Source organism: Plecotus auritus, assembly GCF_963455305.1.
Source record: "Plecotus auritus genome assembly, chromosome: 2".
Classification (NCBI taxonomy): Eukaryota; Metazoa; Chordata; class Mammalia; order Chiroptera; family Vespertilionidae; genus Plecotus; species Plecotus auritus.
Window position 1 is genome coordinate 171,875,005 of NC_137771.1, and position 17,136 is coordinate 171,892,140.

The 17,136-nt window shown below is 50.6% G+C and overlaps 1 protein-coding gene across 4 annotated transcripts in view; it reads right to left on the reverse strand.

The window, feature by feature from the left end:
- Positions 1-12,307, reverse strand: part of HEG1 (heart development protein with EGF like domains 1) — a 90,742-nt gene extending 78,435 nt beyond the window's left edge. For all 4 annotated transcript variants that reach the window (XR_013960000.1, XM_080657375.1, XM_080657376.1 and 1 more), the window contains exon 1: positions 11,929-12,307. Coding sequence is in view for 3 of the 4 variants with exons in the window: in XM_080657375.1 (XP_080513501.1) it covers positions 11,929-12,220 (292 nt within the window). In the remaining variant the exon portion in view is untranslated. The remainder of the gene's footprint in view (positions 1-11,928) is intronic.
- Positions 12,308-17,136: the final 4,829 nt, after the last annotated feature.

Here is a 17,136-nt window from a genome sequence, read left to right on the forward strand (position 1 = left end):
TAATTATATTTGTTCTGCCTCAAAAGCCTTGTGAAGGAGAAAAATAGGTACTATTATGATCCCCATTTTTAACAGGCGGCAATTAAGACCCAGAGGCGTTAGGTAACTGCCCAGTGTCACTGAGCCAGAAAGTGAAGGGGTTAAGACCAAAAGTCCTCTGACCCAACAGAGCTCTGGAGCCACCACTGGCATCTCCCTTCCCTGGCTCTTCCAGCGGCTAATGATTCCTAACAAACCCCAAGAATTCGCCTCTCCAATGGATATGAGCCTCTTCAAAGTGGTCCCATTAAGACATACCTATTCCAACAATGCTGATTGCTCAAGTTGGATTCTCAAATTCTCCAATATTCAATAGAGCCTGCACAATACTCTCCAGTTTCCTGAATTTTCATCCCTTGACAATGGATTTGGATTGTTTTGGAAACAGACAAAAATTCAAAGCCCAATCTAGTGACTGATGCAGGAGATGGAGGTGGTGACCCCATTTGGAATCCAGAAGGAGGTTTTATTGCAAAGAAACACTAGTGAGTCCCTGTGGCCCACAAGCGGGCTCTACCAACTCCTTCAAACGCTTTGAGGCGTGTGTCAACAGCCTCCAAAGGTTCTGAGAAGAAGGGGAGCACTCACTGGCCACACAGGTCCCAGGATGATTGATTTTTTAACATATTATTTTGCAGCAAACCCTCACATCCTGTTTTTATGGAGTCCTAATTGCTTCATATGTTTAATCTGGTCTCCTCAGATGATTACAGGTGAGGACTGTGGCATTTACTTTTTCTCACTTCAAATCTTGCTCTTTCCTCTCTGTACCTGAAGCTAAGGATGAAGAGAAAGTTCTAGGAATACCAAGGGGTGAGGCTGGCAGGGGTCCTGGGTGAGGAAAGACCAGGCAACAGAGGTCCTTAGGAAGGTAGACTTGAGCCCTTTGTATTCAGAGCTTGTCCGCTGTCCAAGAAGCCCGGAGACGTATGGGTGTTGTCATCAACGCGATGGTCTGGATAAGGAGGCATTGGTTTTAATAGCATCATCGTTCCCAGTGCTTGCAAATCACTCCTGCTCAGGCCCTGAGCAATCTGCTGGGCAGGGGTTACATGACACATTCCCTGAGTGAGGCCTAGTAATAACCCATTTGACAGATGAGAAACGGATGGCACAGGGAGGCTGAATAACCTCCCAAGGTCCCACAGCTGGCAAGTGGTACTTCTGGGATTTGAACTGAGCAATTTGGCCCCCAAGCCAGGACCTCCCAGGTCGGTGACTGCAAAGCCAGCAAGGCTCTTATCCACACCCTGGAAAAAGGTGATCCCAGAAAAAGTCTCACTACATAGCTTCACCCCAGAGCCTATAGGAGTGAAACTCGCCCCCAAGTTAAAGCTGTTTCTGTCTCCTCTGGCCACTCAGGGAAGGAAAAAGGAGTGGTTTTCAATACTGGCCGAACATACAATAATCACTCATCACGACCTTGTGCAAAGACTATCCTCCCGCCCTAGCCGGTTTGGCTCGGTGGATAGAGCATCGACCTGCGGACTGAAGGGTCCCAGGTTCTATTCCAGCCAAGGGCACATGCCTGGGTTGCGGGCTCGATCCAGTGTGGGGTGTGCAGGAGGCAGCTGATCAATGATTCTCTCTCATCATTGATGTTTCTATCTCTCTCTCCCTCTCCCTTCCTCTTTAAAATCAATTAAAAAACAAAAACAAAAAAAGACCATCCTCCCACCAGATTACAACCAGCATCTCTCCCTGCACTCTTGCTACTCCTTCCTCCAATGTGACTGCTTCAGTTCGATGGCCCTGGACGGTGCAGGGCCAACTGGGGAGCTTGACCTTGGCCTCTGGTCTCTTCTTACTGGTCTTTCTCCTTGGTCTTCATTTCCCAACTTAGCAAAGATCCTGAGCAGAAACTTGTCAAACTTATAAAATCCATCTCCTTGCCTCCAGCCACCCAACTCCATTCCAGCGCAGGGAGGTGGGAGTCACTGCTATTCAGGGTCTCCATTGAGGACAGAGCCTCCCCTCAAGCCCCCAGCAACCCCACCTGACTGTGAACTTTCCCTCAAATATTCTTACATGACAGGAAAGCCAGAATAGTTCCACGAAGCACAATACTAAGGAAAAATCAAAGTGTCCATGTTTAACAGCCTCTGTAGACTGGCAGGTGTCTTGCCAGCTTCTTATGACAGGAATCCCAGACCGTGTGGTGTGGGCGTGACTGCAGTACCATGAGGCAGCTGAGGCTGCAGGTTGGACAGATGCTCCTTGGGCTGAGGCCCGCGCTAGGCACCAGGGAACAAAGATGGATAGAACCTGCTGCTTCCTCTCAAGGAGCTGGAGGTCTAGCAGGCTCACCTGCAGGTGTGCACGCAGATCCTCTGTGAGGCCCCTTTCCTCGACCCTCCGCAGGCTCCCGCAGCTCCCGGGCCCTGAGCTCAGAAGCCAGGCGCTGGTCTCCTCACACTTCACGCCAGCATTGCGGAAGTCGGGAGGTTCATAGGACAAAAGTAGGCCCTCGCAGGAACGGAGCTTTTAGCTTGGGATGGACCAACCCCTCATTTCATAATAAAGAAATAGAGGCCCAGAAGTGGATGTGATTTGCTCAAAGTCATGCTGACGAAGAGGATGAGCCAAAACTTGAACTTCTGGACCAGCTTTCACCTCTAGCCACTCCGGGCTGCTGGAGTACCATTTCCACCCCCAACTTCAGCTCTGACCGTCACGATGGTGGTTGTGAAACAGCTTCACTGGTTTCCAGCACCCTCCAGGACTACCTGGGTCTGTGAATTGGCTGGAAGCATCTGGATTTATCAAATAATCTCCCAATCGAAGGTGACCTCGCATTTTGCATCATGCCCTGAACAAAGACACCAAAGTTTCTGAGCACAAAGTGAGATTCACTGACTCTGGCTGGAAATTAACTAGGGAAGATGAGGCCAAAGAGTGGAGCTCTAGAATGATACGGAAGCCTTCTCTTTCCTCCTCATTTTGGAAATAGGCTTTTCCATCATTTAATGAATAAAGATGGACCTTTTAAGGTCCCTTCTGACCCTGAGTCTAGAATTCTCAAAATGTTCTTATAGACCTAAAATCTAAAATCTAATTTTGCCCAGTACTCCACAATTTAAAGCATCCATCACTGCCATTGAAATGGCTCTAATTTAGAAAGATACAGGTCCCTGTGGCGTTCTCTTGTCCCATCCCAAATTTTGCACTCCAGTTCCTTCTAAAAAACTGCTTGCCTCCTGTCTCGGCACTTTGCCAAAACACTTTGCTAGGCTGCCGCCCTGCCCAGATGCAGTCACCTAGACACACCCACGGCAAAGCTGGCCAGATTCTCCAGAGGAACCCACTTCCACCAGCAGTGTCCACCAGGGTTCCTGCTCACCACACATCCTGCCAAGTCACCCACAGAAGCATCCTCTCTCCAACTTGCCTCAGACCAGCCCAAGGAGTTTCAGGAAATGGGGTTAGGAGAGCAATGCTGGGATTGCCCCCCACACAGCACTATCAGAAGATATCTGGGTGAAAAAGAAGGATTGGAGAAAGTGCTCTGTTTTAATCAAAATGTCCAGTGAAAGTATTATTTGGTACAATTCTAAGGGACCATTTGGTAGTGCTGTCAGCATCTTAAATTTGCCACATCAAGGAATTGACACTAAGCCAATAATCAGGTACAAATACAAAAATTGATGTACAAAGATGTTTATCACAGCATTATTTATACTAGTGAAAAACTGAAAACAGTCTGTATATCCAATAAAAAAAATAGCTAAAAAACAAAAACTAAAGTTATGGTGTAATGCAACAGTAGTTATGCTAGATATTCATATGGATAAATAAAATTTTATATTCCATATAAATGAGAAAGAATAAGAATTGCTAATGTTTTAATACACTTCTAGTAGTTGAAATATAGGAGATATTTTATTTGTCTTTATCTTTAACTTCCAAATTGTATGATTAACACATAAAATGTTTATAATGAAGAAAAAAATTAATGTTATAATTTTTAAAAAACAAAGATGATCACACAGTCCATAGCATCAACCTATGAACCAGGAGGTCAGGGTTCCATTTCCGGTCAGGGCACAAGCCGGGGTTGTGGGCTCAATCCCCAGTAGGGGACATGCAGGAGGCAGCTGATCAATGATTCTCTCTCATCGTTGATGTTTCTCTCTCTCTCCCCCTCTCCCTTCCTCTCTGAAATCAATAAAAATATTTTTTGTGTTTTTTGTTTTTTTTTAAAGATGACCACACAGCTTGGAAATACCAAATAACCTGAGCCTGAGTCAAAAATGTCACCTCAAGGCCTCACTGTTGACTGATGATAAGCCAGGCCTCTCGGGGCTGAAGGTCCTGGTCTGGCAGGGGGAACAAATGTCAGGGAGCAGGGCCCCTTCCTGAAGGGAGAAGCCTCCTCACCCTCTCACAGCTCCTGGGCCAAGGAAGGAGGCAGGAACACAAGAAAAAGGCAAACACTTCAGATACATACATCCAAACCCTGGACTCCAGAGACCCTCCACCGCCACAGCACCCCAGCTGGGTACCATGGGCGCCACCCCACCCCACAGCAAGAATACAGGCCTCTCTGCTCTGCCCCAGTGGCAGCCCCTGCCCTCTCCCTCACCCAGAGAAGACTGTCCAGCCCACTCTCCCACTGCTTTTGGGGGTAAAGCATCAGGAAGGTATTGACTAGCCTACTCCGTGTTTTGATGATCCAGGAACTTGAGGATAGCTCAGACAGGAAGATTACTGCAAGCATGCATTCCTCTCTCCACCTTCAACTTTGACATCTGGACCCATTTTCTCTTTGAGCAATCATTTATTCATCCACCACCATGAGTGCTTAGCATGGCTCAGGCACGGAACTAGCCCTGGCTTCCCACCGTCACTTCCTCTGGTCTTCCCACAGTCCACTCTCCACATCACTCCTCTGCTGAAACCCCTCCATGGAGCCCAGAAGACAATCGGACCTTCTTACTGGGGTTCTCATGGCAACTACATGACCTGGCCACTGTGGCCTTCCTTCTCTCCAGTCCCACACACCCAAGCTTGTTCCAGCCTTAGGGCATTTGTACTGGCTAGGAGGCTGGTTCCACTACAGGCAGGGGACACCATGTGCCTAGTCTTCAGAACAGGAAAAAGTCTGACGTATAGAGTTGTCTCGTGTGGTTAGAAGAAGGGTGTGGAGCAAGATGAGGCCAGAGGGTTGGCAGGGTCGGATCCTGTAGGCCAGGGGGTCCTCAAACTTTTTAAACAGGGGGCCAGTTCACTGTCCCTCAGACCGTTGGAGGGCCGGACTATAGTTTAAAAAAAAAACTATGAACAAATTCCTATGCGCACTGCGGGCCCGGGACGAGTCGGCTGCTAAGCAGGACAGGCAGCGGCACCCGGCGGGCCGGATAAATGTCCTCGGCGGGCCGCATGTGGCCCGCGGGCCGTAGTTTGAGGACGCCTGCTAGACCTTACATTCCAGCAGGGAGTCTGGATTTTATTCTAAGTACAATGCAAAGTCCTTGGAGGGTTTTCAGCCCAAGAGTGAGGTGACCTGAATTACATTTTAAGAAGATCACTTGGGCTTTCCTGAGCATGGATTAGAGGGAGAGCAGCAGTGCATACAGGGAAAAGAGAAAAGAGCAGTGCAGACAAATAATCTAGAAATCGAATCTACTGGAGTTGAAGGAAGGAAGGAGGAAGGAAGGAAGGAAGGAAGGAAGGAAGGAAGGAAGGAAGGAGTAGAGGGTGAGGAAAGGAGAAGACTGGAGGGTAGCTTCTAGGCTTCTTGTTTAAGTAACTAAGTAGATGATGTTGCTAATTTCTGAGGTGGGAAGAGTGGGGAGTTGACAACAGGTTTAGAGGGTGGGCATCAGGGTGCTGGTTCTCCCTGACTTGCCTCTTTCATGTCACTGTTAAACTGTGTCCAGGGAGGGCAACATCTGCCGTCTCCCACACGGTGAGCAGGCTTCTTCCTGAACTCTTAAAGGCTTCCCTCAACCTCGGGGAATCAAATCCAACGGCCTTTCCTCAGGCCTCATGCTCCCCCATCTCCCTTTTCCTGATAACTTGGATAGTGCCCGGATGAGACGACAAGTCCACGATACACGTTAAACTGCATGTACCTTCACAGACCGTCACATTCTAGGCATAAACTGGGCCCTATATTCAAACCATCTGCCAAGCCCCTGCGCGATCCAAACTGCTCAGCCAGCCCTCATGCGCCTTCAGGCGGGGCTGGCTCCTGGGCTGGCGCCACTTCCTCCCCCACCAGCCACACTGATGTTCTCCACCCAGTCGGAGGCTTCCTCTTGTCCTGTGGCTTCAGCCCCTCCAGGCTGACTCTGGCCCGACTTCTCCCCAGTTCAGCTCCACATTCTCAACTGTCCACAGATGCTTCCACTGAGACGTGCTACAGCCTTGGCGGTGAGAGCCCCGGAAGCTCAGGAGGACTCTGATGGCACAGCAGCGCCTCTCCACTGTCCCAGCATCCCCACAGCCAGGTGGTCACCAAGGCCTCCTGCCTTACCCTTTTAAACGGCCCTCCCATCGCTCCCTTTCAAGGTCCGCTACCCCCATTATAGCCCATGCACTGTTTTTGGTCTTTTCCTCCCATCATATCGATACAATGCCTGCCAACATTTGACATTTCTGCAAAACTACTGCAGTAAGGGCAGATCTGTACGTGGTTCATCCATGGGGCCCCAGTACCAAGCACAAAAGCATAAGGAATAAACAAATGATACGACCCCTTCCTCATAAGCATCTCAATGCAATGTGACAAAAACAAACGCCTTAATCGGGCCTCTAAAGCCCTCCACCACCTGCCCGGAGCCTCCTTTCCCGTCTTGTCTTCAATGAGTCCAGTTATTCCGGAGCCCACCTCGTCTCCCCAAGTCCTCTCCCCGCCCCAACCCCACCTCCCTGGCTGCTGACCACCTCCATGTTAAAAGTCCTGAGCTTTTTCCTGTTTGCGATTTTGCAGGTGCCAATGCCCTCCTCACCTCTGTCTACCCATACCCCAGTCAACTCCGTCTTCGCTCGGAAGTCTCCCTGGACTACCACCCCCAGCAGCCTCTCCCCTCTGCTCGCTGCAGCCCATCTGCCCGCACCACTTCTTAGGTAGGTGTGATCTTCCTGTGACTTCCACTTACGAATCACTAATGCATCGTTGCACTTTTTACAAGTTTGATGTTTGTGCCCCCAAAACACTGCCTGTTCCCTAAGAGTATGGTAGTTTGCACTGCAACCTCCCTACCACCTGGAACAGCCTCCTCGTCCATAGAAATGTAAATATTTTCTGATTTATAAATCACTCAGACGTGACAAGACTGAGACATCTGCCACACTCCAGCAAAAGACAAGGAAAAAAGACAGGCTAGAAACATCTTTGTTTCTTTCTACGTAAGATGAATGGTGAGGGGAAAAGAGGGCAGAAACATAAAAAAGAAAACCATTTTACAGGATCTGAGTAGGGGCACAATTTAACCTCTCCTCCTACTGAATAGGTAGGTACACCGGTCCCATAACCTTAGCCTTGTTCCCAGGAGAGAGCCCATTAAGAATGTCACCAGTTCATTTCAGCTTGGTTGACAATTAACGTAGCTACCTCTGGCATCAATAACATATGGGTAACATTCCCATCTCCTGATCCCATCCCTCACCCAATCTTAGTCCCTACTCTCTAAAAAAAGGGGCACAAGCAAGGGAGTGGGAAAGAGAGGAAGAAGAATGATGCACTGGAGGGGATCTTAGCGATTAGAACGACTCCCCCCATTTTACTGATGGGAAAACTGAGGCTGCATGCTATTGTGAAAAACGCAAATCAATTTGGTCAAACCGATTTAAACTCTGCCTCCTCCATTTACTGTGTGATCTAACCTCACCACCTCTCAGTCTAACTGGGATGAGGAACGGGCAAGCTCCCACCACAGGTACGTGCTCAAGGCATGAAGTCCAAAGAGGGACCAACACCAATCTCCTTTCCTGTTGCATCCCTAGGCTTCTTCAAAGGGAGAGGCATTTATTACGGACGAAACCAACGTTTACACAAAAGGGGCCTGGGGGCAGAGGGGAGCCACTGAAGAAGGCAATAAGGGGCTCATGAGAACTCGACTGCCATCTGTTCTCCGCTTGCTTGCTTTCGAAGCGACTCTGAGACTCGTCAACTCCAAGCACCGTGTTTTTCGCCAGCTGGGCAGAGCTGCTGGAAGGCACAGGGGATCACCGGGAGGGCAGAGGCTGCGTCCCAGCTCTCCAGGACGAGGAATGCAGTCCCTGCCCGGCTGGGCATCAAACACCTTTCACTCTCCCTCTGCCCACACCATTCAGCTCTTGGGCAGAAATAGCAGTGCAGCAATTGCACCCACGCCGAGGGAAGCAATAAAAGGGTTTTTGCCAGGTTAAGAGGATGTGGCTTTTAAACACACACAGGCATGGAGAGTCCCTTTCCCCACACCCGTGCTTCTATTTGGGACACCCTCCATCAAAGCAAGCAGGCTTCTCAGGAATCCCCACCACCCCCACCTCCTCCGGCCTTGGCCAGGACAGAGGTGGCCGAACTCCTAGAGGAAAGCCCGGCTGCCTTCCGCTCCCTTCCCTGTGGGGCTGCCTCTTGCCCAGCCCCGGTTTTCACTGCCCGTGTATTGGTTTCCCCAGCAGCTAAAGCCTAATGACAAAGTTGGCTCACAGTTACAGCAATTCAGGCGACAGCTATGTAACAGCCCAGAAGGGACTGGGCTCATAGTGCTTCCTTTACTCCAGGGAACTGCATTTTTCTACGATTATTATTCCTTGGGCTGGCTGCTCAGCTCCCCAGCGTCATTTCCCTTTTGGGCGGGAAAGTTCTTTCCTCCTGCATTGATTTTCATTATGACTTAAGCCTCCCACTCCCCTCATCTGCAGATCTCACAATTAAAGCATGGCCTATAAATTGCAAACATCAAGGCATATAAAAACCAGCTTAAATCTGTGGCTTAGAAGCTCTGGGTTGTTTAACACACACACACACACACACACACACACGTAAAAGCAAATCCCCTGGACTTGTCATCCTCTCTATCTCCAATGGCTGAATTACCAGCAACAACTTCAGCTAAACAGCCAGTAGGCGATAGGTGAGCACAAAAGCTTAATGATGGCTGTGGGGTGGGGTGGGGAGCTGCTCTCCTGGGCCTTGCAGCCAACAACCCACAGACAGAATGCCAGTGCGGTTACTTAACAGTGAGAACCTCGACTTTGTCAAGAGGAGGCAACGGACTAGAAATGGCCCCAGGGAAGAAAAGGATACCTCCCTCCGCCAAGCCAGAGGGCCAGCCTCTGACCAGGAGCATTCCTGCAGCAGAAGGGGCTGCATGCAGCGTCCCCAACAATCAAATGAAACACATTCTTTGTTAGACTTGGGCTCATTACCAGCAGGAGGGAACACCTCCCCAAACACAAAAAAAACGCTGGTGCACAGCCTGGACGGCCATCTGCCAGCTGCTGAGATGGCAGATACACCCATGGGACACAATGTGGACCAGAGGGCCTCTGGAGGCCCTTCAGCTTGGAGACTGCTGCCTTGGGAGCTAACTGAATGTGCCCTGTGATACATGGTGGCCAATCACAAAGGGCCCAAAGAAAATCCCTGGAGGTTATTAGGAAACTCAGACTCACTGAAATCAGCCAACGCAGTTCTCTTGTTCTTTCTTTCCTGATTAAGTGACATTGTTTGAGCCACCACCAGAACAAGCACAGGTCATGCCCGAATCCTCAGTCATGCTAGTAGCTTCTAGGGGTTTTCAATAGGTAATCCATTTCCTCTGTTCTAACTCAGGTTTCTAATCCCCCCTGAGATCCAGCCTTACATCACCCTTGGGCAGTCTTCATGGGGCACCAGGACAGACCCTCCTAAGGTAAGGGATGTTTTGGACTACTCCGCCTCCTGCCTGCCTGCTCTCTGGGACTCTCCCGTGCATTCCGCCAGATCTCAAGCACCTGAAGTCTCCATCGCTCTCATCTCCCAAAAGGAATCAAACTGGGAAGGCTGTAAAGCCAAGACTAGCAGAGTCCTCTGCCAAACCTGTGAGGACAGGTGGGTCACTTAAAGCAGAGAGGGAGTCCTTGGCTAGAAGAAAAAGCTCAGCTCCAATTCTCACCTGCTGAGTCCCCTAAACCAGTTTTCCTCCACTGCCAGGGTCCCTGTAACACCTAGCTCTCTGCAACTAACCCCTAGCTTTCTGAGACGTGTAGGGATTCCCAGCCATAAGAAAAGGAAGAAGACTCACGGCCAGCTCCATCCAGCCAAAGGCCCCACCACCACCTTCCTGCAAGGCATCATCCCTCCCACCCATCCCCTAAGATGAGGGCCGAAGCTAAGAAAGCCTAATGACCAGCCAGAGAAACCAGTCTTCCATGCCTGGTGTCTCCTCTGACATGGCCTCCGTCCCCTGCACTCCACTTACAAAATACTGCAGCGCTCCTTAGTTACTTTCCTAGTGCAAGAAAGCCAGGAAACGTTCTCCTTTATGTTCCTAATTCCTTCCCGTGGAACTTAAAACAATGTGCGTTGTAAGTCATTTACAATTGGAGTCCCTGCGGGTGTGTCTCCAGCTGGTCCTCTGAAGCTTCTTTATCCTCTCCCTTCCTTTACTGTTCCTCCGTTTCTCAGTCTTGTGCCAGTGACTTAGAAGTTCAAAGACAAGGTATTTTGCAATGATGGGAGTACCACTGAATATGGAGTTGAGTTTTTACTGGAGGATCAGATTTCCTTTTTTTATACTCTCCCCCCCCTCTTATTTAATTAGAGGAAGCTAATTCCTATACCACAAAGTTTGTGTGATGTGGGAAACGTAAATGAAGTGCCAACTAGGGAGATAAAATCTTCTCAACCTTCACCTAAACTCCACATCAGCGTCTGGTGTTCGAAGCAACCTTGCTTCGCCAGGGTAACCCTGGGAGAGCCTTGTGTCACTCACAGGAAGGCACTGGCTAACACCACCACATTGCTGACTTGGTTCAAAGCATTTTCCATTATTTTTACTTTCATTTTGTCACATCATCACTAGGAGGCCAGGAGGAACAGGGATCATTACCTCCATATCACAGATGGAGAAACAGATCTAAAGAGGTGGCACTCCCAAGGTCACAATGGTATTATGGCATTTCTCCCAGACCTGAAGAAGGAACTGGATGAAGAGGACCAGAGGGGAATGGGCAGGTCCTCGGCGCAGGTCGCACAGGGGCTGTGTATGCGGAGAAAGGGGAGGAAAAGGCCGGGGGACAGTCCAGTGTCCGCGTTTGTCTTGCAGGGTTCGACCTTGCAACCCCCCCCCTTCCCCCTCCACCTCCCCCCCCCCCCCCCCCCCCCCCCGCTCTCCCAGTCCTTCAGCTTTTAGAGTGAACCAGTAGAGTGTTTTGTTTTCAGTTACATCCTTTGTCCTTTACAATATCCCAAGGACTGGAATTCTTTAAAAATTAGTTATTTATATCTGAAAGTCAGGCTCTGTGCCTGAAGAGGCCACTTCTTTATCTAGAGGAAAAGAATTGAATTGGGGACTGGACAGGCCGGACGTCATCCCTCAGAGTGGTGGTAGAGGCGCTTAGGAAGGTTTGGGGGTTTTCCCTTTTCTTTCTTTTTAATGGGGGTGTGTCTGTGGGGTTGGGGACCCGGGGTACACCATGGGAGATAAGTTTTCTTCCAAGGGGTGGAGGGAAAACAGGATGGTCACACCCCCCAGCCCAGCCACCAGCGAAATCGTCTAGGAAATCCACTCCACCCGCTGGTGCCTCCCTCCCAGCCCGCCCTCGGGCTCCCACGTCCGCACAGGTCAGCGGGGGGCCCCCACCCGGGCGGGCGGGCGGGCAACGCGCAGGGGCCTAGGGCGGGGGATGCAGAGTGGGGCGCGCCCACGCCCCCAACCCAGGCTTGCTGGGCGCCGGCTCCCGGCTCTCACTCACCCGTGCTCCCGCCTCGGGGGACAGCGGCGTCCGGCGCAGGGGCCGACCGGCGGGGTCCGAGGGGCGCGGGCCCGCGGCGCTCCCGGGGCGGGGTGGGTGGCGGCGCCTGCAGCTCGTGCTCGGGGCCGGGCTCCGGCGGCCGCGCCAGCCCCGCGCCTGCGAGAGGCGCCCCGCGGGCCGGGAAGGACGGCTGGCCCCGTGTCCCGGGGGCGGCGGGCAGCAGCAGCAGCAGCGGCAGCAGCAGCAGCAGCGGGAGCGGCGGCGGCCACCGCGAGGCGCGCGGCGAGGCCATGGTGGCGGCGGCCGCCCGCGCTCATATGCCCGGCGCGCGGGGCGGGCGCGGGGCGAGGGAAGCGGCGGCGGGTGCCTGGCGGGCCCGGGAAGTCGGCGAAGTGAGGCTGGGAGCGCAGTCTCCGCCTCAAAAGTTGTGGGGAGCCGCGGGGGGGCCCGGGGGCCGGGCGGGCGCGGTGGAGGCGGCCCCGGCGCCGCTACATGCTAATTAGCCCAGGCGGGTCGCGGGGCGGGCGGCTCCTCCGCGGGTTGACATCACCCGCCGAGCGGCCGGGCCGGGGGCGGGGAGAGGGCAGGAAGGGGGCGGGGGCGGGGGCGGCCGGCTGGGACCACGCGGTGACAGCCACAGAGCCAGTCAACTTTGGACACACACACACACACACACACACACACACACACACACACACACACACTGCTTTGCATTTGAAAAACCCAGTCTTCTGAATCAGGAACCAGAATTTCCCAACTCCTTAAATGCACACAGTGAAAAGCAGGTCCTGGGTGATGAAATTCGCACGAACTAGATTTTACCAAGTGCTTGGATAAGGTAGAGAAGTGGGATCCGTGCCCCTGATCCCCAACCCGGGCTCCGCCGCCCCATACTAATTTGAAGTGCCCCCCCTCTCCGGCCCCAGGGCTGGTGCTGGGTCGGCTGCTGCCAAGCCTAACGCCTCACCCTGAGGCCAGTGCGGGAGTCATCCTCACCGCGCCCTCTCAAGCCTGGACTCCATCCCCATTCGACCACTGCCTTTGGCTCACACCAGAGTTCTGCAGAAATGTCCCCACCAGGACACCCAAGCAGGCGGCAGGGAAAAGAAAACTGTGAATTCAGGCACTGCTAGGACAAACTCAATCAGGAAAAGATCGCAAATTCAACAAAAAGACACACGAAATCACTGAATTTTAGATGGCAACCTTCAGGGGAGAGATTCAAAGAGTTGGTGTAAACAGATTTTCTGATAAAGTTCTTTATGTGTCCATATCCCCTCCCTCTTCAGTAAATAAATTATAAAATGTCTAATGTTGGGGCTGCAAGCCTCTTCATTTCTAGTTAAAGAAAGAGGGGCTCAAAATGGAAAAGAACTCGCTCAAGGTTCTGAAGCTAGACCCGAAGATGCAAGGTCACGTGGCATCGTTAATTCTGGTCCCTTCCCATTATTCAGAATTTGCAATAATTCAGACAATGTCTCCACTGAAATGAAAACTGGAGCTCCTTGGGGATCTCATCAGTTTCATTGGGGGCCCCTGTTTGAGCACCAGATGCTCAGGAAACTCTGAGTTTGGACTTCCCTTCCAGGCCTGTCTCACCACCATCTCTCTGCCTTCTCTGTTGACACCCAGAGCTCCGTAATCCACCTCCAGGGGAATGCGCAGATCAGGGTGTCCCGGGCAGCTGCCGATGAACCTAGGCCCACTTTCTGGTGAGTCAGTCCAAGTGAGTCACTGGGCAGAACACATGAGGATGCTCTGTATAAACAAGCTCACCTTAAAGAGGGGAGTGAGGAGGAACAATTAGGTTTTGTTTTGTTTTTGAAGAACCACAAAAACCCAACTTTCCAGGGCCCTCACGTGGAATTTCCAGGTCTTTCCAAGAAAGTGCCATACAATGATCAGAGCCTCTGTAAGTAACTTGGTTTGCTCTCATGGCCCCAGCTCAACTTCTCAGGATCCCCCTCCCATACTAACAGCAGGACTGCCCAGCTGCTCAGACACAGACAGACAAGCCTCAACGTGCCAAGACACTGTGTTTAGAGGTTTGGTCACTGTGGCTCCCTTCCTTCCTCAGAGGACATTTCACATAGCACGAGTTATCACCCCAGGCAACCAGAAATGGTCAAGGGTTAATGGTCCTTACGGGCTTCTCGTGTGGATTCAGAGATCCCATGAGAGACTCTGCCTTCATTATCAAGGCCCAAGGAGCAATTGTGCACCTGTAGGCACCGTGGATTCATTCTTCTCTGATCTTCTCTCTACCTTCTAAGAGCCATGATCAAGTTCAGGTCAGCTGAGTAGGGTTTTTGTTTTATAAAATATATTTTTATTGATTTCAGAGAGGAAAGGAGAGGGAGAGGGAGATAGAAACATCAATGATGAGAGAGAATCACTGATTGGCTGCCTCCTGCATGCCCCACACTGGGGATCAAGCCCGCAACCCGGATATATGCCTTGACTGGGAATGGAACCATGACCTCCTGGATCATAGGTCGGCACTCAACCACTGAGCCATGCCGGCCAGGCCAGCTGAGTAGGGTTTAGAGGAGAGGGAGACACAGGAGAACCTGGAAAGATGGATCACAGTAAAGATGAAACTCTGCATTTTTTAATCTCCTCCTAGGACAGAACAAGAGGAAACAGCAAGAGCAGGTCGGAGGCGGATAGAACTTTGGAAAGAGTAGTCACCTGGTCTTACAGCCCGTGCTTCTTGTCCTACTTTTGCCACTGTTTTAACTGTGATCTGGGCCTCAGTTTCCTCATCTGTAAAACAAAGATCGACCTCCTAGATCAGGGATGGGGAATGTCCGGCCCAAGGGCTACATAAGGCCTGCGAAATCATTTGGTCTGGCCCTGCCAAGGCATTAAGGGTGAGTTAATTAAATGTTTGACCACATAGAGCAGGCTAATTTTTAAGTTGATAATTTTGTAAGGCCCATGAAATGATGTTATAAATATCCAAATAGCCTTGGCAGATAAAAGGTTCCCCACCCCTGTCCTAGATGATTGCAAAGGAGTGCTCCAGCTCTCTTGTTTTAGGGTTCAATAAAGACCTAACACAGTAGCAAGAATATACTAGTATGAAACAGGAGCTTAAGGCTCAAGGACATTTGTAGTGTTTACTTCCCAGAGATATAAAAATCCAGACAAGAATTTTGATGGCCATTTCAGATGGTTTAGAAGAGGCCCTATCTGGAGCCAGGGGGATAAATCAGATGATATTTCAGATCCATTCCAGCTCTGGGAGTTCATTAATGTAGAATGAAACAGGTGGGACGCAACCTCAGACCAAATTTCTGGACTGAGTTAGGAGTCAGGCATTCCTAACCTCTTCAGAGGGGGTGTGGGAATATTCCAAAGTGTTTAACAGTGAAATCAGCCATGAGTCCAGTGTCTCCACTACACAATGCTGTATGTAGTCAGAGCTTTTCCTGTTTCTACTTGCGTTAATTAGATTAGATTTAGGCGAGGCTGCAGTGACAAATAGGCCCCCCAAATGCAGCAGCTTTACATAACAGATGTTTTATTCCTCTTGTTCCCTTAACAGCCTTGGGCACTGCTGTTTAGGCCAGTGGGGTGACTCTTTACACAGTCTTTCAGGGATCCACACCATGGCAGCTCTGCCATTCTTTAATGTATGGAAGGCTTCCAAATGCCCTTGGAATTGACATCTCCGTTAGCCAGAGGTGAAAAGAACATGGAGATGTGAGCATGGGAGGTTTGGATGGGCTAGGCCTGAAAGTGGCATGCTTTACTTCCTCTTACATCCCACTGGAGAGAACATGGTCACGTGGCTCGCCCAATTGTAAGGGCGTCAGAGAAATACAAGCTAGCTATATAAGCGAAGAAGGGGATACGGGGTTTAAGCAGACATCTAGCAATCTCTACCCTACCACTCAATATCAGCAGGGAAGGGAAAGGAAAGGAAGGGTAAAGGAAATTCATCAGTTTCCTCCTTCATAGAACAAGGGTGTTGAGTCAGATGATCTCTGAGGGCCCATTTGCTTTAACATTCTGCAGTTCCAAGGGGTGATGACATATGCCTCTGCACCAAAGAAAACAAGCCTGAGTCTTTTGCTGCAGCACATCCTTGGCTTGAGCAGGCCTCTGCCAATTGGTCTGGCTGGTGGACCCCGTAGAGAGGGCCTTGGGTTCTCGCCAAGTTCTGTTCCTGAGCTGTTCTCAATCCTTGGCCAAGTCAAGTGATCTCTGTTGACCTCAGTCTCCCCAGCTGTACAGTGGGAAGACAAATCTTTATCATTTGCTGCCTCCCGGGGTTGGTCTGAGGACATGATGAGATCACTGTCCGGAAGGCACCAGGAGCTCTTCTGACCGAAACACTCTACACAATGCTATTATTGTAACCAGAGCCTTTAATAACACTGCTTTCTGAACAGGTTCAAAGTGTACCCGGTTCCCGAGGACAGTGCCCCTGCAGAATCTGTGGCAATGGTAGCATCACCATGACTGGGATACAGTGCTGGGGCGCTGACTACTGAGAGATCAGTCACAGACACCTGGACTGAGCTTCATCTGGGGGTGGTGAGCTGGGCCCAGGCATCATCATGTCCTCTGGCCTGCTCCTCTGTTATGTGCTCATTACCCAGTTACACCCCGGATCTGTTTACTCATCCTCTCATCTGCTTGTCCCTTCCCACCCCCAATTTATGAGCTGCTTTCTGGGAAGTTCAATGCCATACTTATCTTTGTAAGTCCAGGACCCAACATAGTAGCTTCTTTCTTTTATTCAGTTATTCAACTAATATTTATTAAGTGTCTGCTCTGTGCCTGGCACTGTGCTGGTATTGGGTGAGTCTCAGACCACACAGATCTTAAAGGTTTGGAGGAAACAGTCAGTAATCAAAAGAACATAAATGCAAACTTGTCACTGTGGAAAGTGCTCTAAAGCACAGCACTAGGGAGGGGATATTAGATTTTGCTATAAACATGAGATTGAGCCATGATCTGAAAGCTATGTAGGCCATTGATATGTTGGCTGTTAATCAGGCAAAGAAGAATGGGAAGAGTATGTGCAAAGGCCCTGGGGCAGGAGGAATTGAGATAAATGTAAAGGACCAAAAGGAAGCTAATGTGGCTGGAGTGAGAAAGGTGGAGGAATCATCTAGGAAAGAGAGTGAGGCTGGAGGCTTTGATAGCAACCAGATCAGGCAGACCCTACTGCTCCATTTTAAAGATTTTTGCTTT